This window comes from Motacilla alba, chromosome 2, assembly GCF_015832195.1.
Source record: "Motacilla alba alba isolate MOTALB_02 chromosome 2, Motacilla_alba_V1.0_pri, whole genome shotgun sequence".
Lineage (NCBI taxonomy): Eukaryota > Metazoa > Chordata > Aves > Passeriformes > Motacillidae > Motacilla > Motacilla alba.
Genome location: NC_052017.1, coordinates 103,971,165 through 103,996,131, shown reverse-complemented (window position 1 = coordinate 103,996,131; position 24,967 = coordinate 103,971,165). Strand labels below are relative to the sequence as shown.

Sequence of the window (24,967 nt, the reverse complement as noted above, 5' to 3'; positions counted from 1 at the left end):
TCTCTCCCTCTCTGCCAAGCGCTGCGAGCCGCACATCTGTCTCTGCACAAGGCGGAGAGACGAAAGGGTCGGGCCACGGGACTGAGAGGAAAAGCCGCCCCCCTCCTCCCCGGGCAGCGCCGGCCGAGCGTGGGACCCTCCCTGCGGCGGGGCTGTGGGGCTTGTCCCTTACGCCCCGCGGCTTCAATACACGCACAGAGGTGGTCACTGCGCTGCTGGTTTCCCCGGGGGGGAAGCCTTGTGTAATGGGAACAATATGAACAATCCTTGAAACAAAATGAAAAAAGAAAAAAAAAAAGACAAAGAAAAAAGAAAAAATAAAATTTAAAAGAAAATAAAAATAAAAAAGAAAGAAATGGGGGGCCTGGGAAAATTTAGGCACTTATATTCTTAAATCTCCGCGGAAGTGGGGGTTTCCGCGCCGGGGCTGCTCCGCCTGCGCGCTCAGAGCCGGGCTGCTCCGCGGGGGCCTGCGCCCAGCGGCGGCCCCGGGCTGCGTGTGGGGTGAGCTGGCCCCGCGGAAAGACCCGGAGCAAAGCCTTGGGGGAGCCAAACAAGCCGGGGGACCCCCACCCCACTCCTTACTGCTCTCCTCCGCTTCCCTTCCCACGTCAGGTAAAACTTTACTGTGGCGAACATCCTTTTAGGTTTGTGCGGTGGGGCTTTTCTGCGTGTTTGTTTGATTGTTAGGTTTTCTTTTTCTATTTTTTTTTTGGGGGGGGTGGGGAGGAAGTGTGAGTTGGTGTTTATGAGAAGCTTTATGACTCCTGATAAGCTCATCTTTGAGGACGACACAGAACTGTGTTCCTTGAGGAATTGGGGTGGTGACGTCTTTTCTGATACCCGATTATTACGTGACTGAGAAAAAAAAAAAAAGGCATTTGATTCATGAATAAAAATCCGGACACCACTACGGGGGCAACAAACAATATTGCCCGTCCTCTAAGGTAACAAGCAGGCAAATGTTTACGAAGAGGGCTCTTGCTGAAGCGGGGTGTTTGCAAAGATTTTCTTGCTAATTGCGTATCAGACGGAAGGCTGCGGAAGGCTGGTCAAGTTTGGAGCCACCGAGCAGGAGAAGAAGAGAAGGCTGAAGGCGCTCAGTGAGGGGAGAGATCTGGGGAAGACAACATCGCACGCAGCCAGCCCGCGGCTCCCGCCTCCGCTCCCTCCCGGACTCGCTCGCTCTATTCCCTCTTCCCCAGCGCTCGGTTCTCCGGCGACATCTCGTTCCATCCCTCTTTCTCAATTCCCTTGTAGACTCCACTCCAGATCTGTGCTGCTGCCTGCAAACTTTTTTCCTTTATCTTTTTTTTTCCCTTCCTGTCTCTCTTTTTCTTTTTGGAGTGGATAGCCCTAAAACCAGCAAACAACTAACTGCTGCCGCTTCTGCATCTTCTGCATCCTGCCGGTCCTTCGCCCATAGGAGAGGCGATGTCACGAGGGTTTTAACTCCTTTTGGACGCAACTTGGGAGAGAGCTCTATTTCTCTCCCCCTCCCCATTTTGGGTCTTTATTTTTTTCGCCCCCCAAGACCTGCCGTTTTAGTTTCGCAGCCGAACGCTCTCAGTGCCGGGTGTCTAGAGTTTAATGGTAAGGACACGAGGTGGCTCGCCGGGCCTTCCCGCAGCGGTCCCGGGGCGGGCGGGCGGGCACCGACGGGGCGGGCGGCGGCCGCAGCTCTCTGCGCCGGGCACCGCTCTGCTCCTCTCCGTGCCGCTCCGCGCCGGCACCCGGCCGCCCAGGGCGCTTGTCCCCCGGGGCCGCTCTGCCTCATTTTCCGGCAGGCGAGGCCAGGGGGTTGGTGAGCCGTGGGATGGTGTCTTTGGGTTTTTGTTAGTGGTGGTTTTTTTGTTTGTTTGTTTGTTTTCGGGTTTTCTCTCTCTTTTTTTTTTTTTTTTTTTTTTTTTTTTTTTTTTTTTCACAGCAGTTTCCTTTCCCTCCCGCACAGAGTGGCAATGTGTAGCAAAGCGATCTTAGCACTTCTGGTCTATGGCATAATAATGCACTGCAGCGTCTACTGCTCACCTGCGGCCGGACTTCAGTACCCGGCGCTCAGGTAGGTCCGTCAGCTGTCCGGGAGCTCCGTCGGGATCATTTCAGCCACCCTCAGCCCCAGCTTAGCTAAGGGCAGCGGAATCTTATTGGGGAGGAAAATGAGAGGGGATGTGGAGTAGAGTTACCACAGGACATCCCCTCCACTTGGGCTGTGTGCCCACCTCCTCCACCGGCTGCAGCACTGGCATCCCCCCGGTCCGCTCCTCGGGACCCCGGTACTGTAACCCACGGCCTCCTGTCCCCGGTGGAGTCCCCGAGAGTGGGGGGACCTGCTCTTCTGCGTTTCGGCGGGAGCGGGCCGAGGTCCCGGTTGCATGTCGGCGGGGCCCAAAAGCTCCTCTCCCGTCTGCCCCCTGTCCTGCGAGGCCCGTGGCAGGCTCTGGTTGCCCGCAGCTCGCCCAGGGGAAGCGCCGAGCATCGCCTGTCCGGCTCAGGGGGCGCGGGGCGCGGGGACGGGAGCGCCGTTGTCTGCAAGCGTGTGGGAGCTGTCATGGTTCGTGCGGCGGTATTGGAGCTGGTGGGGCTTCAGTGTCTTCCCCTGTTTACCTGGCTGTGTGTGACAGCCCTTCTCGAGAGGGAAAGAGGCTGGCACAAGGTTGTTTGGTTTTCTATGCTCGGAGTTGTCTTGCTGGGCTCCAGCGCAGGCTGATGCCTGTGCTGTCCCTTTCCAGCTGGGAGCCGTGGGCGTTTGAATTCCTCTGTGTTTGGGGCAGGAGTGGAGGACACCCAGAGGCACCAGCACAAGGGAGTTTCCCACGCTGGTCTGCGGCTGGGGGCTCAGGGCAGCCGGTCCGGGACGGCCGATGGCGGCTTGCTCTCACCCTGCTTGTCGCCTGCTCGGGCGACCGGTGCTGCTTGGCCTGGGGGGAGTTTTGGGCTCGGTGCTGTTGTCCTGCTCCACCGGCGCTTGGCTCTGTTCCGGGGTGCCCTGCGGGGGTCACTGCCGTGCGGTGTACGGAGACGAAAGGCGGGGGGGGGGGGGGGGGCCTGGAGCGCAAGGTTGTCCGAGGTGGATGTCTTTTTTGGGGCTCCGAGGTGTCCTTGCAGTAACCGGGAGCCCGTCGGAGCTGGCTGGGAGCAGCCCCCGTCATCTTCCTGGGCAGTGCGGCTAGGGGGCAGCGGGCTCGGTGGCCTGAGGGTCCATTAGCCGGCAGCAAGCCGGCTTTCTTCATTCAAGCGCCTGAATTAGCAGGAGTGAAACACTTTAGCGGCATCTATTATTAATACCTCCGCTAAAGCTCACAGACAAAAATAGCTGCCTGTAACGTGCAATGACCTACATCGTACTGCAGAGAGGGAGGCAGAGAGCGGGGGCTGGGGGGGGCTGGGACACACACAAAACTGGCGAGATTTCAAAGGGCAGAGGCACCATTCAACGAAAAACAACAGGCGAAGCCCCCCCGTCCCGGCGGGCGCTGCGGGGAGGAGCGGGGCGCGGTCCCCGGCGGTGGGGCTGCCGCTCACCGCCCCGTCTCGGCCGCGGAGGCTGCTCGGCTCCAGCCCAGCCCCTGGCGCACGAACGCGCGGCAGCCTGCGCGCCTGGGCGTGCGCTCCGCTTGGGAAGCAGCAGCCACGGCGGTGGCAGAGAGGGGATGTTTCTCGGGCCGGGGCGTGGGCCGCGGGGGGCGGGGGCAGGGGGGGCATGTTTGGGGGGTTTCTTGGAGCACGTCTGACGGCGGCTGTGTTCCCTCCTCCGCGGTCCTGCCCCGCAGAGGAGAGGGCGGGGATGGGAGCGGGAGGGTGCAGGGAGGGGATGGGGCAGCCGGACGGGGCTCCCGGGGCTCCCGGGGCTCCCGGGTCGGCTCCGCCAAGGGGTGGCCACCGAGGCAGCCGGAAGCCGGCAGCGGGGAGTGGAGCGGAGCGCCCCGCGGAGCCCGGCTGACTCCTTTTCCTCGCTGCTCTCGTTGCCAGGCTGGAGGATGAAGTCTACGACGAGGACGGGAACACCCTGCAGGACTTCGCCTACGACCAAGAGCCCCTCGGTATAGCGAATCCGTCCTCCATGATCGGCGAGATGTACACCTTGTATTACCCACCGGAAAAGAGGTGACTGCAACTCGCGGGGTGTCAGGCGTGAATTTGGAGTAGGGAGAAAAACGGGTCTGGCAGAACCGACTGGGGGAAAAAATAGTGATGATACCTAACAAGCGAACAGCAACAACATCAAAATAAAAATCCCGAACCCAAACAAACGACAATACTGCTCAGGTCCCGGGGGCCAGTGTAAAGCTCAGAAGAAATGGAAAAGCCGCCTTACCTCCAGCAGCGCGGGGGAGGGAGCGGGGGAGCCGCCCGCGCCGAGGAGGGCTAGCGATGCTCCCTCAAACGGAGCAGAAATGCCCAGCCGGCGCGGAACCGAGCGAGCTCGGCAGGGAGGGATCTGGGTGGGGACGAGGGGTCCCAGGGGACGCGGGGAGATGCCGCCCTCCGCTCGCTGGCGGAGAGGGATGGTCACCGCTACTGCCCGGGCTCCCGCAGCCCGCCGCAGCCGGCTCCCGGGCCTCGCCGCTCACCCGCGGGCTCTTCCCTCTGCCCAGGCACGCCGATGGGATCTTCAACAAAGCCTACAGGAAACTCCTGGGCCAGTTATCTGCCAGGAAATATCTGCACTCCCTGATGGCCAAGCGGGTCGGGTAAGGCTCTCTGCTTGTTCTTTTCCGCGGTGGGCGTTGGTGCTGCTGGAGCGGAGGCGCTGGAAGGGCCGCGGCTGGGGGGAACAAAGCTGCCCCGGCCGGGGTCGGGAATGCGTTGCGCCCGCGATGAGTCTGGCGGAGTCCGGCTCCCCAAGCGCCGGCTGCCCCTGGCCGCTCCCGGTGCAGCGTGAGCCTGGTTGTCAGCGCGGGTGTTCGCGGAGGTTTGTTTGGGTTACAACGGTCGGGCATGCGGCTATATATATGTATATATATTAGATATAGATAGGTACACACATGCATGTGTATCTATCTATCTATCTATCTATCTATCTATCTCTATATCTCATCTATATATCTATATCTATTTATATCAATCCATCTACCTATGTCTCCATAAATTTTTATAGTCAACCGATTTAAAATTAGCAAACTGGGCATCCCTTACGGTTTGCTCGGGGGAGCAGCTTATCGAGAGCGATGATCGAGGGCTCAGCTGCAGCAGCGGAGGCTCGGTTGAAGCCCTGCGCACCCCCAGCCGCCGGGCGGGGCTCCCCGGGGCTCCCCGCCGCCGGCGGGGCAGGGGCGAGCCCGGTGCCACCCGCTGCCCTCCGGCAGAAGGTAACACGTTAATGAAGCCCCAGGGAGAGCAGCTTTCGCGGCCGCAATGAATAATTCATGGCGGGGAGATATTGTCTCTCCCGCCGCCGCCGCCACTTGCGCGCACAGCGTCGGGAGCGGCTTTCGGCGCGGCCTTTGTCTCCCCGCGCATCTTCCGCGCAACCAACGTGTTGCGCCGGGGGCAGCGGGCGGCGCGGGGCTGCGCAGGGCAGGGGGCGGCGCGGAGGGGCGCGGAGGGGGGCGGAGCGGCCCCGCCTGATGCAGCTGTGCTTCTCGGTACTTGCAGCGGTGCCAGCGGCGGCCTGGGGGACGATGCGGAACCGCTGACCAAGCGGCACATAGACGGCATCTTCACGGACAGCTACAGCCGCTACCGGAAACAAATGGCTGTCAAGAAATACTTAGCAGCCGTCCTGGGGAAAAGGTATAAACAAAGAGTTAAAAACAAAGGACGCCGAGTAGCGTATTTGTAGCGATGTGAGTAACCAGCCACTCCTGTGTATACAAAGTCCTAAGAGAGAGAGAGAGAGAGAGAGAGAGAGAGAGAGATAAACCCAACAACAACAACAAAATCTAAACAAAAACAAAAGTCATTTCCAAACTGACTGAACAATCACCGCTCCTGTGTTATCTAAACATGTATTTATGTATGAAGTAAAGCCATTAAATGAATATTTTGATAATAATATTGTTTTTCTTTTGTACGAAAAGCACTAGAGAAACGCACAGATCTACTTTGTGGACCAATCATTAAGTTATATATAATATATAAATATATATATATAAATACTACTAAGAATAGTAAAGAACAATTCTTCATGAAAAGCCTGCACAAGAACAAGAATTCGCCTGAGCTGTTTATGTTTTTATATAAAATAAATAGAAAAAAAAGGACAATCATTGTTTTGAATATTACTCCTATTTTTGTAACAGAAATTAAAAGGATAGTATTTTTATCCGAGACAGGGTCGAAGACATTAATTTTCACCATTTGCTACTGTATATAGAGAAGGATGACCTGCTCCCAGGGGGATTATGAGGAAATTGATTTGGGAGAATTGGTGAAGCAGATTCTTCCCCTGGTGAGTCTCAAGGCAGGCTCCTTTGCCACTAGCCTCTCTGAAGGGGCAGCGTCCCCTTTCTTCTAGATTTCGATAATTTTTTTTTCTCTCCTGCTTTCTTTGATTCCAGTTGTATCTCTATTAGTGTATCCTCAAACAATGAGCTTAGAGGATAATTATCTTGTGAAAACAACAGCTCGATCCAAATTGTGCATCTCTGTTGCCTATTGGAGGGAGAAATAGTTAAAAAACCCAAAACGAAAATAATAATAACAAAAAAAATTCAAAACAAAACCAAAAATAGCCAGACTCAAAACCCCAACCCCAAAATCCCGAACCAGCAGCAAGGGTAGTAAGTACTAAGCCCCGTGCACTGCTCTTCTGGCTGTCTGGGCAGAGTTGCAGAACAAAGCCAAAGCAGAGACAGGACCCGTTTGGAAAGAGTGGGGAAGTGAGCGGGGGCGCCCCCCGGCGCGCCCCGGGGCCGGAGCCTGTTCCGGAGCCGGTGCCGCAAGGGTCGAGGTAAGACGAGGCGATCCCACCTCCGATCCGCTACCCAACTGCCCCGGGCAGCTCGGTACTGGACCCGGATGCAAAGTACGGTGTGTTACTCTCCAGTGCTGTCCATGCTTCTCATCGTGTGTAATAACGAGCAGGGTTCTCGCCTTTGCATTTTTCGGTCGGAGTTCTCTTTTCTTTGATTGCTTTTTCTTGTAGGACCTCCCGCCTCTCATCCTCTCTTCGAACTTTTCCGAGCTCTGTTTAACCCACCTGAGTCACCTTTTTGGGTTATGTTCTTTTTGGGAAAAAAAAAAAAAAGATTGTGAACGCTCTCTCACTCCTTTGTTCTGTTTTATGCAAGCTCTTATTGTACAAGTTTAGGAACCCCTGTTGTAGCTACCACTAAAGAATTATGCACTACTACGAAAGTTTTTGTTCCTTGTTTATTGAGTTTGGAGGTAAAATGTATTTTTCTACATTCTGGCTTATTGCTTAGTAAAATTTATTTCATAAAACAAACTTTTGTCATAAAAGAATGTGTAGTGTTCACCTGTGGTCCGGTTTCTAACGAGATAAACCATTTTCACCTCATCTCTCTATGTACGGACTCCTATCTTACCGTCCGCCCGGGGGCTGGTCCCGTCCCCCGCCCGGGCCGGGAGCGAAGGAGGACACGTAGGTACCCGCTTCCTTCCAGCTCACCACACAAACCTCACAGGAGTCTTTCCAAAGACAAAACGAGCCCCGCATCCAAGACGTCGGAAAGCAACCCCCCCCAACCCCCCAACAAACCCTCGCGGGTAAAACCTTCCTTCCCCGGCCGGGAGGAGCGGAGCGGGCCGGGCAGGGCCCGTCGGGGCTGCGCTCGCTGCCGGCACCGCCCGCCCGCGCTGCCCCGGCGGCTCCGGCCCGCCCGGGCGCGCTCCCGGGGCGCGGGGACGCGGGGCGCAGTGTGCAGCTTTCGTGCCTTCTCTTCACCTTGTAAATCGCCACGAGTTCACGGATGGCATTTAGTGGCCCTACGATGCTGCAACACATCGGCTTGCGTTTTAGTCGTCCTTCTGTTCTTTGGCCATGGGCAGAGTGCGCTGTGTTTGTGTCGGCTGTGGTATAATGACATAGCGCTCTCTTGACGTTTTGTTTATGACCTTATCAGTTAGAGTTCAGTGGCTAGTCGCAAGCATTATGAAGTGATCACCTAGGTTATTATCATTTGTACGATTTCTTTTTTTTTTTTTTTTTTCCAGAAACGCCAACAGCCTTACCAAAATTTGAGCAGATTTGAGATACAGTCATAGTAGGTAGATGTTAGTCTTGGAGAACTTATTTTGTGTGCAAATGAATATAAAAAGAACTTAAACAAAGTATTATTACACACATGATATCTATAACTAGGACTTTGATAACTGTTATATAAAGTGTGTAAAGTTTGTATTAATAAATTTTTGTAAACAATGCAATTTCGTCTAATGTTTGGGGGAGAGAAATCTAGAACCTAACAGTGAAAGCTGCATTTCATTTAATTTGTTTTTTAATTAGTTCATGATTAAGCAGAATTCTTCTACAGTGTTTCATGCCTGGGATATCTTTTTCATTAAGTTTCCACATCTTATCACCTCTACTCTGTTCGAGTAAACTAAACAGAACTGCTGGAGTAAAGAGCCTAGTCCCACACACATCAGCTCAAAACACTCTCTAAAGTATGCAAACCAAGCTAGTCGGCACCTGTGGTCCATTCCTCTAACAGTTCCTGTGCTTAGAAGCCGTTTATTTCAAGCGGAATTGGTATGTTTGATGAGATCTTCCCCTAATCCGCTTTTAATGAACATTCTGTATGCGATAATGTGCTTCCAAGTGTCACCCGGCTTGGGCAACGGCAGCATCTTTCTTCGGATTAAAGATGTACTAGGTGTCTTAAAAAAAATTACACTGCAACACGACAAAGAGTTCCTTGAGTTTTTCAGGATAGTACGTGGCTACAGTGAAAAGGCACAGGGTAGTTTGTTGGCACAAAGTGGAGGTCAGAGCTCGAATCTTCACTTTAGCTTAGCAACAGCTGCTTCTGTTAATTATTTTTATTGTATCTCCGGGGCTTTACTCAAGTATGTTGAAAAGTAACAGCAATTTAGTTTAAATTAAACTCCATTTCTTTCTAAGATTATACAAGTGAAAAACAAAGCACAGGAATTTAAATGACAATTTCCTGGCAATTTATTTTTCAAACTCCAATCGAGGATTTGATACAGGCTGGTCATATCCTCTTTGCCAGGAATTTACCTTCTAAACAGTATTTTACTGACAAACTGGAAAACACTGAGAGAACTTAGCTGATGATGTCAGTGGTACATGTCAGGAGTTACTGCAAAGTGAGATAAAAGTGTTGATTAAATGCAGACCAGGTCAGAGAAGAACGCCAACCCCCCCACGCCTCCCAGAACACACCTGTTGAGGGGAGGGGGAGATGTGAGTGATTTCCCAGACTTACAGCATAACAAAATCCAGCCACTGTTTCCCATAACCAGCATGCAGAGAACACCTGCTCTTAACCTTATTCAGGGCTCACACATATAACTACACTACATTTCCTGCTCATCAAAACTGAAAATGTGATTAACACAACCAAGCTGGATACCTTCTTCATGTTGGTAGCCAAAGGATGAAACTGAAGATTGGTCCACCTGAAAAGTAAGGTCTTCATCAAGTCCTGGTATTTATTGAAGATGTGCAAAAGATGGAAATTCTGCTGTAAATCACATAAAGATTGTCCTAGCCTCACTCTACTGAAGTTCCTCTTTACCAAATCAAATACAATTTCATGGAAAAGCTCAGCTCAGTTCCCAGTGAATTAAAGTGCCATCTTAAATGTTACTCTTGGAAAATGTACAGTACTGAGTCTTGCAGTATGAGTTTTGTGGGGATTACTGGAGTTCTGTATGCTGCTATACAGCTAGGAGCAGAAATGGATAAAACCGGCTGAGGAAACAAGAATGACTAGGCAAGACATGGTTTTGGAGCCTCATATTGTAAAAACTTTGACTGATATTCAGTCAAAGTGATAAAATCCAGTTAGGTAGTAAAGAAGGCTGCTGTAGATTCCATCCCTTGGAAATGTGTTACAACACCACGTCTGTCACAGGGCTACACAGGTTATCAGAAAAGCTAGTTTCTTTAGAGCTCTGTTGTGAACTCAGATGCAGCCAGTATCTGCCTTTCACAAGATTTGCTTGTGAGGGTGCTGATCTCTTCTCCACGTGCTGACAGAACCTTTTAGTCTTCTTCAAAACATAAAATTTGTCTATTGTCTGTACATGTTTTCACCTAGAATTAAGGAAAGAAGGAAAACAGGAGGAAATTTTTATCTTTTGGGGGCTTGCTACTTCATACCTTTGCAGCTTACTTTTCAGTTATAGGATAAATAATTTAGTCTTCAGGAAAAACCTTCAGGGAAAGCTCATCCTGGGAAATGTAACAGCCTCTACTTAGCCCCTAGAACTACATGTCCTCTGAACTACACTCATGGATTTTTAAGACCCAAGTAGACTCTTATCATCATCTACTCTGTTTTAGATAATACAGGGCATAGGATTTCATTCAGCATTTCATTTCTGAATGAGCTATTCTGTTTGACAGCAGTATTGATTCCAAGGCTAGCAGGGATGGCAAATTTACTGGATAAGTTGTTCCGAATGTGGCAGTTTAACACTCTGTTCTTTGTCTCATTTTTGAGTCCAAGAGATTTGTAGCCTGCTGAAGAATCTCTAATGCCTGTAGATTTCCCTCTCCACATAGGTAGTCTTAGGCAGTGTTTTGCTCTCCTCTGTGCCCTTTCTTTGTGGTAGTGAGGTTGATCTTTAAGTGATCAGCATGAGGGAGATTTCCCTCATGGGTGGCACTATCTCTGAACCATTTGTATTTATTAACATCCTTGCTAAAGTGTTGAGACTAGAAATGGTTACAATACCTAGCAATGACCACCTTGAGGATGTGACAAAAAGTAGCAACTTCTTTATCCTCTCCTTCTGCAGGTGCTGCTCATTGCTAACAAGGGTTGCATTTGTTCTCTTGGCCATTTTGTCATGCTGTGAGATCACGACCTGTTCATAATCCTCTCCCACAGCTAGCTTCTTTTCCAGATGATTACTTCACATGCACAGAAGCCATGGCCTGGAAGTGACACCATGGTTCTTGATTCCTATTTTGTACTGTTGTTTTATGTTGTGTTAAAGTATTTTTCCCTGGTTATTTTACCTTACTGAGCTATTACTTTGCAAAACATTCATTTTTTTCCTGTACGAAGACCATTATGTGCCATCTCAGCTGTCACCTGGCACCCCTTTCTGCCACCTTTAGAAAGCAGACCCTTTCTAGCAATGCTGCTTGTGTATTTGTGCATTGTGATACACGGGCTCAATCCTGTTTCAGTGCAGATCTGTCTAACTATTCCAGATAAGGATTTGACGCACTCGTAAGTGCAAATCCTGTGACAGAGCAAGTCAGAGTGACTCATAGCAGGTTGCTGTCCTTTTGCATTTGGGTTCTTAGAGGCAGTCCCATACTGGCATAGCTGAGGTCCCATCCACTCTAAACCTATGTGGGACACCTGAAAGTACTTTTTAATAGAACCATGGCTCAGTTACTCACCTGGAATACACAGACAAGAAAAGTAGTTCATGATGTATTAATGGTAATGTGGTTGAACTGCTGAGGTAGAGTAAGTGTAAAACCTAATTCATCTTTCAAAGTAATAAGTTAATTGGCTGCTGATAAGATTCATCCAAATGTGAAAATGGAATTTAATTTTGAACAAGGATATTTGAGCATGAGAAATAGGACAGTTTACAAGCTGTGTTACCTATGTTTACCATTTATGCAATAGTGTTTGTTGTGCAACTCCAAGAATGAAATATCTACAAGAGACAGAGGTATGGTTCTCCGAAACAGCATAATTCCTTTGTGAGGCCCACAGCAAGAAGACTTCTTTCTCTTTGGGCTCTGAGAGGAGTTTCAGACATTCCACTTCAAAAAGAACTTCATGGAGATTCATGGTAGTATGAAATAGAGGAGTGGGACAGAAAAATGATGGTCACTTCTGGCTCTTCTAAGGTGTTGTCCAGTGCCTCAGTACCAGGATATCATAGAATATCATAGAGTCATCGAATCATAGAATATGATTCTATACCCATCTGAATCGTCGAGTCCAACTCCTGGCCTTGTGCAGGACACCTCAAAAATCACAATGTACCTGAGAGCATTTTCCGTACACTTCTTGAACTCTCTCAGGGTTGGTGCTGTGACCACTCTCCTGCTGAACCTGTTCCAGTGCCTGACCACTCTAGGTAAATAACCTTTTCTTGATATCCAACCTAAATCTCCCTTGACTCTGCTTCATGACATTTCCTTGTGTCTTGAAACTGGTCACTAGAGCGGAGAGATCAGTATCTGCCCCTCTGCTTCCCCTTGTGAGGATATTGAAGACTACAGTGAGTTCTCCCCTCAGTCTTCTCCTCTCCAGGCTGGACAAGCAAAATGACCTAAGCTACTCCCTGCATGGCTTTTCCTCCAAATCCATCACCATCTTCGTTGCCCTCCTTCCAACACTCTCTAATAGCTTAATGTCTTTCTTATACTGTGGCACCTGAAACTGCCCCCAGCACTCGAGGTGAGGCTGCCCCAGTGCAGAGCAGAGCAGGACAATCCCCTCCGTTGCCCAGTTGGTGATGCTGTGCCTGATGCCCCCAGGACACAGCTGCCCCTCCTGGCTGCCAGGGCGCTGCTGACTCAGATTCAACTTGCCATTGACCAGGACCCCCAGGTCCCTTTCTGCAGCACTGCTTTCCAGCCTCTCATTCACCATCTTTACACACAACCAGGGTTGCCCATCCCAGGTGCAGAATATCCGGCACTTCCCCTTGCTAAATGTCACATGGTTGGTGACTGCCCATGTCTCTAATTTGTTGACCTCTCTCTGCAGGGCCTCCCTGCCTTCGATGGAGTCAGCTCCTCCTAATTTAGTATCATTGGCAAACTTAGTATTCCTTCCAGTCCTGCTTCCAAGTAATTTATGAAGATGTTGAAGAGCACAGGGCCAAGGATGGAGCCCTGCAGAACTCCACTAGTGACAGGCTGTCAGTCTGATATCACCCCAGCCGCTGTAACCCTTTGTGCCCAACCTGTAAGTTACTCGACCCTCATGCAACATGTTATCCAACTGTGCGCTGGACATTTTATCCAGAAGGATTCTGTCAGACAGTATAAAAATCTTTGCTGAGGTCCAAAAAGATTACATCTACTGGCTTTCCTAGATCAGCTCAGTGGGTTACCCTGTCATAGAGGGAAATCAGATTTGACAAGCAGGACTTTTCCCTCGTGAAGCTGTGCTGGCTGTGACTAATGACAGTGTTGTCCTTCAGGTATTTTTCCATACCTTCCAGGATAACCTTTTCCATGATTTTACTGGGCACCAAAGTGAGACTGACAGGCCTGTACTTTCTGGGGTCATCCTTCTCATTCTTAAAAATTGTGACAACCATTTTCAAGAGGATATGAGGAACTCCATAGGTACGATTTGATGGGAAAGGATGTAGCATAAATAAACACCTTCCAGCTGACGTCTCAAAAATGGAAATGTGAACTGGAGAAAGGAGAGGGACAATGAGAATTAACAGTTTTATGGGAAAGGAAATTTCCATTGCCATCTTCCACAGACATCAGGACCCTGTTTTTCTCATTTTTTGGACCAGCTACTTGGGAGTCGAGGGCCTGCTGATTTCAGGTGCACATTGAATGATAGAGATATTTTAACAAAAATTAATATATTTTTCCCTCTCTGGTACACATTTCTGGGAGTCTTGTGCTTTGTCGTCTGACTCTTTGCTTGTATCAGAAAGATTGGTCAGCATCATATCCTGTCCATGTTAGCAGGATTAATATGCTTCTCTGATAGCACATATCCATTCTGATATGAATATTTATAGATGGAGAGGGCAGACTGAGGAAATAGTTGCCCAGGCTAAAGGGTTTGCTATTCAAGATTTGACAACAGATCTAAATATATATTCATTTTGGACAGATTAGATTAGACTCAGCCTATGGATGGTCTCTGTTTTGACATTTATCTCCATGGTGAGAAGAATGGTTACTTTTGAGTGGTAGAGTTATGAATAAATGACTGCCTTTCCCCCAGGAGTGAAGATTAGTGTCACAAGAAATCAGCCATCATGTATGTTATATGCTGAATGTGTACTCTCTCAGCTCCCACTGCTTGGATGGGATTGAAACTTTCCTGACAGTTTGAGAGAATGAAGAGTGCTTGGGCGTTGTGGCAGTCAGGCTGCTCTGAAAACAGTTAATCAGCTGTGAGCTCTTATGTCACCAGCAAAATAACAATATATGCAAATGAAACGGTAAAAATAGCACAAAGAAGTCTTTCTCTCCCTTGCTATGTGTATATATATATATATATATGCATATGTGCATGTATATAGACATCTTTCTTAAGCAGACAAGAAAGAGCACACATTAAATGTCTGATATTTATGTATCGGCCATAGCTAAACTTAGACACAACATCTAATTTACACTGACGTCTTTCTTTAACAAGTTTTGTAAGAGGAATGATTTAAGTTCAAGGAAGTGCACTGAGTCATCTGCACGGTGGGCCAGTGGCTGAGCTAAGTTTAGAATCAAGGGGAAGTTTGGATCTTCTGGCTCTAAGTTTTTCCCTTTACATCTCTGCTATTCTCATTTTTAGTGCTTAAAAAAAGAAAATTTCTTCCCAATTTCGGTTCTTTTCTAACTTGATTTTTTAATGCATACTTGGTTCTCTAGTCTTTTATAGTAAATCAGACAGTTTAATTTAATGAGCTATCTGAGTTTTTATAGTCAAGTTAGCTGATGACCTTGCAAATAGTACCTTGACACATCTCTGTTCCAGGAGTGCTGAGATTAAAAAGCATAAATGAAAAACGTGAGGTCTGTTCAAGTGATACCTGAGCAAAGCAGCATTCCCCAGTCTCAAGCAAAAAAAAAAAACCAAACAGATGAACCTGAGCAAAGTCAGTCCAACCCAACCCACTCAGCACAACCTCTGTTCATATCTGCCCGATATAAAACTACACACAGTCACTCTCTTCAGCTTTCCTTCCTCCCAAGACTTGCTGGGGGCCAATGAGTTTCCTGCCAGCCTGAGGGTACTATGCAAGTTATGGAACACCATAGCCTGAGGAATCCAGCTCATCCCTCTGAAACCAGACTCACGGCCACAACAAGGGAAGACCAGTGCATTCTCTCCATTAATTAGCTGCAGACAGGCTGTTCCCATGTTATGAGTCTTTTTCCTCTGTGTCAGACCCAGGATGCACTTCTTGTGTCACATGGGTTAGAGCTTCATGGGTTCCCCTCCAGTCTTTTGTCATCTGTCCCCAGCACAGCCCAGCTGATAGATATTACGTGGCACAACTCATCTCTGATACAAATCGAATGGCTAATCTGCTTTTGTACAACTGCTGTAGATTTTGTCTATTTTTTCCCTTGGGCTGATGAATACACAAAAACTAAGAAAGGCTGGCCTGACTCTCAAAGATTATGCATGTTTAATAATTTCTGGTGTCTCTAGTTGATTTGGTGCATTGCTGTGTTTTGCATCAGGAAAGAGCCATGACACAGCTAAGAGGTGATTAAGCCCAGGACTTTGTGTAGCATGCTGTATGCAGGCAGGCGGAACAATTAGACTGAAAGGAAGCAGTTTTCTGATTGTGTTTCACTTGCTATAATAAAATGTAGTTATGTTTTTCACCAGTTTGATTTTATTCCTTCAATGACAGCCTTATTACACCACTGTTTATAAGTTTTTTAAAGCTTAGTCATTGTTTAATCTTATAAACAGAGAGTGAACTTCATGAGTGATAGTTGTTGCACTTCACTTCATTATAAGAGTACTACCAGGGTGACCTCGTACTGTTGTTACTTCCCAGTAGAGCTGGTCAGAAAAAAATAAAAACATTGGAATCTATTGAGTCTATTGAAATCTATTAATTACCAATTATTAGTGCGCTACAGGACCACAATTGCATTTGCATTGTATTTGGCTTTATTTTACTAATAATGATAGTGTTAATGTCAAGGGGGCCAAAACAAGAAGGAAAATGCCCGCTCACTCCACCTGAGTGGGCTTCATCACAATCTGACCCTGTCTCATTAAAAAGGTCTTTTCCAGCATGTACAGTCTTTTCATATTCCAGATCAGTGGTTCCTAAAGGGTGGGCTTCAGAGTCAGAAAATCACAATACTCCCTTGTAAATTCACAGTGAGCAGCTGTCACTCTGTTAAGATAAATGCTACCTTTTATAAGCTGCAGTTACTGCTCGCTTTTCTCCACACTCCTTATATCGCTGCTTTGACCTAGTCTGAGTCATTCCCGGCATGGGAAACATTTCTTCCTGTGGGCATACATTATGACTGGGGTTGTGTACTGTTAAAAAGGGATAATGCGTCCTCTGACTCCTCAGCAAAATGTTTCTGCCTGGAATTAGGATGCACACACAGTAAAGACCAAAGTCAGCAGGAGTTAGATTCCCCTGCTATAGGTGGACGACAGGTGGAAAAGTAGTTTTTAAATGGCAATGAATACCATGCCTGTGCTCGGGGAGAGGCAGCTGTGAGTATGAGGCAGGAGCAGGGGGTGTCCAAAGGCTCTGCTGCATCTGTGTGCAGAGGCCCTGAGAAGGCACCAAACAAGGTGAACTTTGTTCGTCCACCTTCGAATTGTGAGAAATAAGAACGGATTTCTTTCCTGCTCTGCTCTACTAGCAAGACCATAAGAGCTTCCATATGGACCAGGCCAAAGGCTAGCCCAGCAGCCTGTTTCTGATGGTCATCAACAGTTTCAGAAATGTGTCCGAATCTGGGCATGCAGAAGGGCCATCTTTGCCAAAATGAGCATCTGGCCATCAGTAAATTAAGTACTTGCTACTCATAAGCTGCCTTTATATGGGTGTCTGACAGACCAGGGGGACATCCATTGATTTAGTGGCTACATTTTAAAGTCCATTTTTATTTTAATTTTATTTCAGCAATGAATATCCCATTTTAATTAGACATTATAAATTCTTGTGCTTTGATAAATTAGATCGTTACATGCCCAGCCACCCTCTGAAGACACCTCTGAGTATCTACAGTCAAACTATCACTACTTGTATATTCCAAGACAGGATACACATCGGCTGTTGGAGATGACAGAAAAAAATCACAGCTCATTAAAATACACAAATCTTATCTGAATTATTATTTTCTGCCCATTCTTCCTACCCTGTTCTGTCTATTCTTCCTACCCTACAATTTAGGGATCTTTAAAATTTCTTGCTATGACTTTCAAGCTATTTATGAACTTTGTGTTTATATGTGGTGCAGTTTTTGTGTCTCAGGAGCATTCTGACTTCTGTTTCTCTAACAATGTGTTTAAGAATGAGCACCATGAGAAAGCAATGTATGATAGCTTTGTTATGCTTTCCATATAGCTCCAAAGCTCGAGTTTGAAACCTAGGAGTGAATTTTAGCATCTAAATCACAAGTAAGCCCACCAGTGCTTCAGTATGCTTTTGTAATACAAAATCACATATTTGAACGCCAGCTTCAGATGTTTCCACATCTTGCCCAACAACTTGTAGTGATTATTGTGAAACGTTGATGAAATCACATATTTTTTCACCTAATCTGAGACTTTCACCAGCTTGGTCAAAACCTAGAATTGCTTTTCTTTTGAAATCTTATCTTTTTAATATAGATATAGATATAGATATAGATATAGATATAGATATAGATATAGATATAGATATAGATATAGATATAGATATAGATATAGATATAGATATAGATATAGATATATACACACACACAATTGTACAGAGACTATACTGTAGCCATGTGGGCAAAAAGAGATACCCCTAAAACACCTGTTAAGATTCACAATACCCAAAGAATGACATATTCCTTTGAGTCTCACAGAGATATGCTGCTGGGGCTTGCTGCATTTCATGCCTGAAACCCTTTCAAGTACAGATTCCCTCTGGCTTTCAATGACTTTCTTTGTGCAGAGAAACCTGCCCAGGCTCATCACTGTGGAAATACAAAAGGGGCAGGAAATGTGGCAGCCTTTCTCTGACTATTTGGAATTAAGATACTCTGCATCACAGTGAAAGACATAAGCCAGCAGGACTTTGTTAGAGTCTGGTTGCCTTAATCAGGAAAAAAATCTGATGAGCTGAAGATGTCCAGATGGGTTTATAAAGAAAAAAAATAACAGACTGTGTTCTCTACCCCCATGACAAGAAATAATTCCATGTTGGTGATGCTTCCACCACTTACCACCTCTGCTGCCACCAGGGCAGGGTGCACAGCAAAGAGCCTCTCATGGTCATGAGCAAAGGCAAGTGCAAGTCCATGAATTCAGCAGGAGGTCTGTATGTAGCTCAAAAAGGGGAATAATGCTGCAGAAGGAGAAGATATCTACAGGAAAGAGGACTCAGCTCAACTGGCAAAGTTGGTTGGTGCAGCACATAGACAACATGGTCAGGGAAAACTTCAGGTAGTGGTTTGTATTGGCAAGGAGGTGAGCTTCAGCACTGGGGTCTATTCTGATAGGGATGCACGTATATCAAATTGTCTTGTGTTGACTGATCTATCACTTTGTTGAGTAACTTATGCCCACCACATGGGAAAAGCCAAGCTGATCACAGAGTGGTTGTCATTCTATAGTGAGTGTTTCATCTTGGTGGAAAAGAGGGTGCAACTAATATCAGATGATTCACAAGTGCAGATACACCGAGGTTAGGTTGGGTTCTGGGGTTTTGTTATGTTTCCAAGTCAGCAGAAAGTCATCAGATTGTTTTTTAAGAAGCATTTTCTCAAGAGTTTTAGTACAGAGAAGAGAGAGTTATGAGTTCCAGTTCTGCTACAAGTAATTGTGGTAATGACTGTGAACTCCAAGTCAGATACCTTTCCACAGTGCCCACAGCTACTTGTATGCCTCCATCAGACTTGGAGAAGCCAGGCCCTCTGCTTTGCTCACTCTGTGCATGGAAGAATCTGTGAAGGAAATCTGTCTTTCCAGTTGTGGTGAAGTTTCAACGGATTTTTTCACAAACCCTAATTTTTGCGCAGCTTAAAGTTCATGGTCAGTAGAAGAGAGAGGGAGCTCAGTGAGGCTTCCTTCTTATGCTGCTGCCTGGGGGGGCCTGGAAGCCACTTGCAAATGCAGCAGATGAGCACTCAGATGACAGTGCTTTAATGTGGACATTGATGTAGAATGATATTGAACTCAAATGCTATTCTCTTTAATAAAGTCTCAACAGGGAAACCTTCTCAACAGGGTTCTCAAATGTTCTTGGTGGATCAGTTCTGCAGGGGTGGCCCCAATGCCTTTGCCAAAGCTGTAGAGGGAGGGTGGGTAGCCCTTTGGTAAACCACGCTCTGCTCAACCAGAAAGATTAACAGTAACCCAGCTTAGCCTGACAATTTGGGTTATTCTCTGTGTAAAACTGATGCAGGAACCCACTTGTATTGATTACTCTAACTCCGAACAGACTGTGCAGATCCTATTTCAAATCTTAATTTTTTAGGCTTGAATGTTTAAATGACACAGGTTTGAACATTAAATTTGCCGCTACTTGCCTTAAAATTTGACTCCTTAACCAGCACTGAGTGTTTTTGCAGCTTTAGGAGGATAACAATATGGGAAAGATGTATTAGGCTTCACTTTTGCCACACTGTATGCCTTCATTTTCCCCCTTGCTTTTGGATTTTCAATACACAGAAATACTATTTTGGGCAAAAGTTGGCACTAAAAGTGTGCATCAGGTTACTGCTGCTAACAAGTAGCTTGTCTCTTTGATCTGAGGTAAAGCCTGGACTGGATGCTCCCGGATCATTGTGCTTGTCTTGATAAATTTACTTTGTTCCTTGGTGGTAGACGTACCCTAGGAATTGACATTGAGGGCTGGAAACATCCGGAGGAAGAGATGGTCTGGTGCCTGAGAGAGCACTGTGTTCATGTACGTCCCCCTCAGCTGTACAGATGTTTGAAGTTCACTGGTGTATCTCCTTGTCCTGGCAACACACATCAGTTTTCTGTGGGTAGATATTTCCACCTGACTGCCTAACATCCTGACATGAACAAATGTTGGGCTGTTTGGCAGGATCCATAAACCAGATGTTACCTCAGCTCCTTACTGTTCAGGGTGTAGCCTGTTAGGTGTGCTTGTGAAGGATGTCACTCCCGTAGGGTACAGAATCAGGCAGAAGCCAGTGATTAAGCTGTGAGCTGAAGAAATGGGGGTCACATCCTACTGCTCTCCCCTGTTGCATCTTTGGCCACTTGTCTTCCCATGGCAAAGTCAGAGTGATCTTTCATAACCTGCTGTCTTCAAAAGAGCAGTGTCTCTTCAGCTGTGGTTGAACAGCAATTTAACTTTTCTCAAAGTAATGCCTTCTTTCAAAGAATGTTTGTTATGATATAAAGTCGTATTAATCTCTGCTGTGCTGCTGTTAAGAAGATGTGAGTTGGAGGAGTGTCTTCCGTAACCAGAGGACTTGGGAAAAGGTAGGATTTTTTTTTTTTTTATTCCCATTCTTCCCTGCTGAGGCCTGCTATGAAAAAATAAAAGAAATTGTTACTGCTGTACTTTAATGCTTCAGAAATGTTTTCTGTGTCTTTATTTCAGAGTAAGTCACTTTTTTAAAAACTTGCAGTAGTAAGCAACTGCAATTCCCATATGTCTGTGTTACTGCTGGTCCTTAGTCTTTGTAGCGCAATGTGCTGCAAGGAAGATGCAATGAATTATCAACCTAATTTTTCAAGGTTTGTCTTTAGAAACATGAGTTTCTTTTATATCTGCACAACCTCATCAGGTCCTTATACTATCTGTGAGCACCAGAGATTTAACTTTCTGCTCTCTTTGCAAGTCAGCAGTGTTTACTCTTTCTATTTTTAACATTTAATTTTTCATCTATTTTAGAAATGTGTCAACAGGCAAAAATGTACTTAAACATTTCAATGACCACTGGAGTTACTGGATATTATATCTGCCACTGCAATAATGAAGGTTTATACTTCCTTATTTTCTAAATACACCTAGCAGCAGTTTGTATGTGATCAATACACATGCATATGAACATAGCTATTCATCTCTGTATGAACATCATGCATCATTCTTACAGGATTAAATATAACTTTGTTTCAATAAAAAAAAATCTGCAGGCACTTCAGATTTTACCAATATTTATTATTTGCCCCTCCAAAACAGGAGGAAAAGCAGTTATTTTTCTGCATGGCTTTGATTTCTAAGACTGATATTCATCTACAATGGAAATGCATGTTATTACACATTCCAAAAATTAAAAAAAAGACATTGAAGAATCTTGTAATTTGGAGATTATTCAGGAAAAATCAATTCTGCATTTCTTTCAAATATAACTCTTGATCTACAGCTTCGTGTTGCATCTTGGCCACATGAGCTTAATAATTTTTATATAATAAATAAAAATATTCTTCAATGGGAATATATATGTAAATTACAGGTATTTTGTGGCTTTTTTTTTCACAGCTGCAGAAGTGCAAAACCTTATCATCTGAATGAGAGTGGACATGTCATAGTACTGTAGAGAAAGAGAAGCCCATGAAGTTACTGGTGTCCTTCATAGGTGCAAACTCACGGGTTTGGACATGCCTGGCTTTGGCAAGTGACTTGCATGTCCACATACACACATCTCCTTCCAGGCACACCTCTGGCAACATGCAGGCATGACCAGAACTGCCAAAATACTGCAGCATTACATGATAGAGCCACATTGCCATTTTCTGGTGTGTTCTTATCATGTGTTCTCATGATAGTTTATAAGTGTTTTGGGGCACCCTAGTCACTCAGAAATGTTGCTCAGAAATGCTAAATTGCAAGTAAGTGCAGTAATTAAAATTCTGGAGATCATGCTTACAAAATCAGAATATTTTATTCCAATGTATTATTTTTACTATTTATTTATTACTTGTATTGCCATAGCAACTAGGAGCTCAGACACAGTCAAACCCCCCACTTTGCTAGGAGCTGCACGAACAGGAAAAACAGATGAGGAGCTCACACTCACATTAATAAGGTGTTCTTAATTTTAAAAGGTCTCTGAGGTCATGTATGCAGCTGCAGACAAAAGATATAAAGCAAGTTTCAATATAAAGGATAAATAAAACCACAATCAGACCCTCAGTGGTAACTTGCCTGTCTGCTAAAACTCGTCAGAGAAATGTTGGCATTATCAGCAGACCTTGAACCATGCCCTTAAGGAAATAAATTCAGGCTCTATCTAGCCAGGAAGGGAGGGCCAACTAAAGACCTCATGCTGCATCATCTCCACATTTACTGTGTGGATGGCTAGTGGGAGCATTTCTGCTGATCCATCTGAGCACGATCTCCTCACGTGAGGAAAGCTATGCAAAACTCTTTGGTACAGAATTCAGGCTTTAATGAACCTGAGACCTGGAAATATTCCTTTCCCATTATCTTGCCATTGACCTGAGGAAACCTTCTTGTTCCTTAAGAAAAAAGTTGTCAGCCCTCCATAAGAAACTATCACCCTACAAATCCCAATGGGGACACCATTGAAAGGACCATGATTACACAAAGCAATGAGCTTCTTAAATTCTACTACATTTTAGAGCACATCGATTCCTAACATGGTATTCAGCTGTGTAATATAAATGCTATTTTGCATTCCAGAAATCCCTGTTAATGCCTTGAAATCTTCCTTTAGTCTTTTGTGCCCTATAAGACTTCCATTAGCTCCTTTCCTCATTCAATATCTCTTTATTTTAGTTTCCTAATTATTTTTCTCTCTTTCTTGTTCTTGACCTTTTTTCTGCAACATGTTACTCTCACAAATTTCTGCCTAAAAGAAGACACAATTTACTATGTCATTTTAATGAAGGGAGTTTGTGCAATGCATGTAGTTTTGGGTTATTTCAAAAGAAAGAACACAAACATGTATGTGCTAATTAAACACACCATATTAATGATGAGGTTGCACGTGGCCCTCATAACTCTGGCAGCAATAAGAAGAGTCCCCAGGGAGGCATATTCCTTCAGACTAAATTGCTGTAGGGATCTTTGCAGGGAGGCTCTCCATTTTGTTTCTGAAGGTACTATGCTAGTGGGGGGATGTGCTCTTGTCTAACATTAACAGCCCACCGCCCCTGCCCTTTTTCCTCTCTGTTTTAAACTGCTGATAAATCTTCCTGGTCATCCTGTAGATTAAACGAGAGAACTAAAACCACAGTGTTTCCAACCAGCAAGACTTTGGAAGAGAGGGCTGTGTGCAATACTGTTGCAGAAGGGGGATTCAGCTGGCGGGAAGTCCCGCTGTTCCTTTCGCAGGCGGCCTCCCTCATCACCCGGCAGGAGCAGGGAGGCAGGCTCTGGTCTGGTCCATCCCGTGGGAGAAGTGGTGCCTGGAGCCTGGCTTTATTATCATGGGCACAGATGGCCAGAGCCACAGGCTGAACCCCAGGCTTTGGGAGCTGTCAACAGGGTGCATCTTTGGAAGCTGGAAAGGGGCCTAAGCTTCCTGTGGAGGCATAGGCAGGGATATTTATGCTCTTCTTTTTGACAAGTATGAATTTATAAGCATCTTGCTCTGACTGTCTGATTTGATGTAGGGCTTACAGGAGCAGAGTGGTTTGAAAAGCATGGTCTTTTGGATATCATAAGGACAATTCCAGTCTTTGTCTATGCTCTCATATGGAAAAATTATACATAGTAGAAAGAAATAATTTCAATGAAAACCATTTCCTTCAAAATTGAAACAGGGCAAACCTCTGAGGTGTGCTCAGTCCTTATTTGGACAAAATGCCTGTTTCTGAGTGTGAGGCTTTTAAAGCCAAATGCCTAGACAATTTGCTATTAATGGGAAAATGAATGGGAAACCAATTCAGAATTGATGCTAGAAAATGTTCAAGGTCAAATGACAGTATTTAGCGCTCATAATTTTTTGTATCTGCATGCATCTACAGATTAAGTAGCTTAAGTCCCAAATGCCCTCATTTGTTGGCATAAAAGGTTCATGTTCAGATGAGGTAAAGGTGCTCTCAAAACTGGACCCTGAAGCTTCCCCAGATGTGCAGCAGAGATTGAAGCCCAGGCAGGTGATCCGCACTGATCTGAGAAAGGAAGGATGAGTGAATGGATAGGCTGCGTGCACTGCACAGTCTGGCTCTAATGGGTTGGGATGTAAAGAGCCTTTTTCTTTCAGCTGCCTCATGCATGGTGTCTGCCTGTTGTGAATACTTTTAAGAGGACAGTTTGAAAGAAAGACTAGGAGGCTCATATACTAGCTGCTTTGGAGAATATTTTTGCAAGACTTTTCTGTTGTAGGCATTGAGTCAGCTCTGACTCTGGATAAAAATTGCCTGCTAGCTGTACAGAGGTGATGTGCTCAAATATTTGGAGATTTTTTTTGGCATAGTTTGCCATAGAGCCCTGCATCTGAGCTGTCTGCTACCAGCACATCTTTGAGCTGCTGTCATATCCACCTTTAGCTTTTTGGGTATTGTTCTAATGGATATTTTATGACTGGGCACAGAACAAGGCTGCCAAAGTCAGCCTAGGGGCTCTTTGCCTCTGCTCCTGAACTCAGTCTTCACCATTCATTACTGCCTTCTGAGGGGCTGATTTAGGAGTGTTGCCTCTTCCTGCTTTATCCTGCATGCATTAAACTTTCTTTTCCTCCCCAGGCTGCAGATGAGTGAAATCCCTTCCTTACCAGAAAAGCCAGGATAAGTGGCTCTGTTGGTACTTGGGCACATCCCGCTGGCTTCAGGAAAAGGATGTTAATTCACCTCTTCTCTGCTTTTGGCCCTGAATGCCTGTTCCTGCCAAGTGGGCTGTGGGAACCTGTGTTAAATGTTACTGTCACTTTTAGTGTATGAAAGATGATAAATACTGTGGAAACAAGCTGTGAATAATGAAGACAAGAAGCTGATGTTTGGTGTGAATGAAGAGGGCGAAGGCTGTGAAAAGTGAAATCACATGCTTGGAGCAAAAGGCTAGGAAACTTTTC

The 24,967-nt window shown here is 46.1% G+C and overlaps 1 protein-coding gene across 4 annotated transcripts; it reads left to right on the top strand.

Annotated features, from left to right (window-relative positions):
- The first annotated feature begins 435 nt into the window (after positions 1-435).
- On the top strand, positions 436-5,995 carry ADCYAP1 (adenylate cyclase activating polypeptide 1). 4 transcript variants are annotated; one of them, XM_038129530.1, is made up of 5 exons: positions 436-615; positions 1,952-2,059; positions 3,970-4,104; positions 4,596-4,691; positions 5,596-5,995. In XM_038129530.1, the coding sequence occupies exons 2-5, from the start codon at positions 1,959-1,961 to the stop codon at positions 5,780-5,782; spliced, it is 519 nt and encodes a 172-aa protein (XP_037985458.1). In that variant the 5' UTR covers positions 436-615; positions 1,952-1,958; the 3' UTR covers positions 5,783-5,995. The 4 variants fall into 4 exon arrangements, with proteins under 4 accessions (XP_037985458.1, XP_037985457.1, XP_037985460.1 ...); XM_038129529.1 differs by lacking the exon at positions 436-615 and adding an exon at positions 954-1,593; XM_038129532.1 differs by lacking the exon at positions 436-615 and adding an exon at positions 1,647-1,800.
- The last annotated feature ends 18,972 nt before the right edge of the window (positions 5,996-24,967 follow it).

Bases quoted from the DNA above. Each gene is read 5' to 3' on its own strand.
- ADCYAP1 (XM_038129530.1), top strand. From the start codon at position 1,959: ATGTGTAGCAAAGCGATCTTAGCACTTCTGGTCTATGGCATAATAATG. The intron at 2,060-3,969 runs GTAGGTCCGTCA...TCTCGTTGCCAG, and splicing joins CTTCAGTACCCGGCGCTCAG to GCTGGAGGATGAAGTCTACG. The intron at 4,692-5,595 runs GTAAGGCTCTCT...CGGTACTTGCAG, and splicing joins CTGATGGCCAAGCGGGTCGG to CGGTGCCAGCGGCGGCCTGG.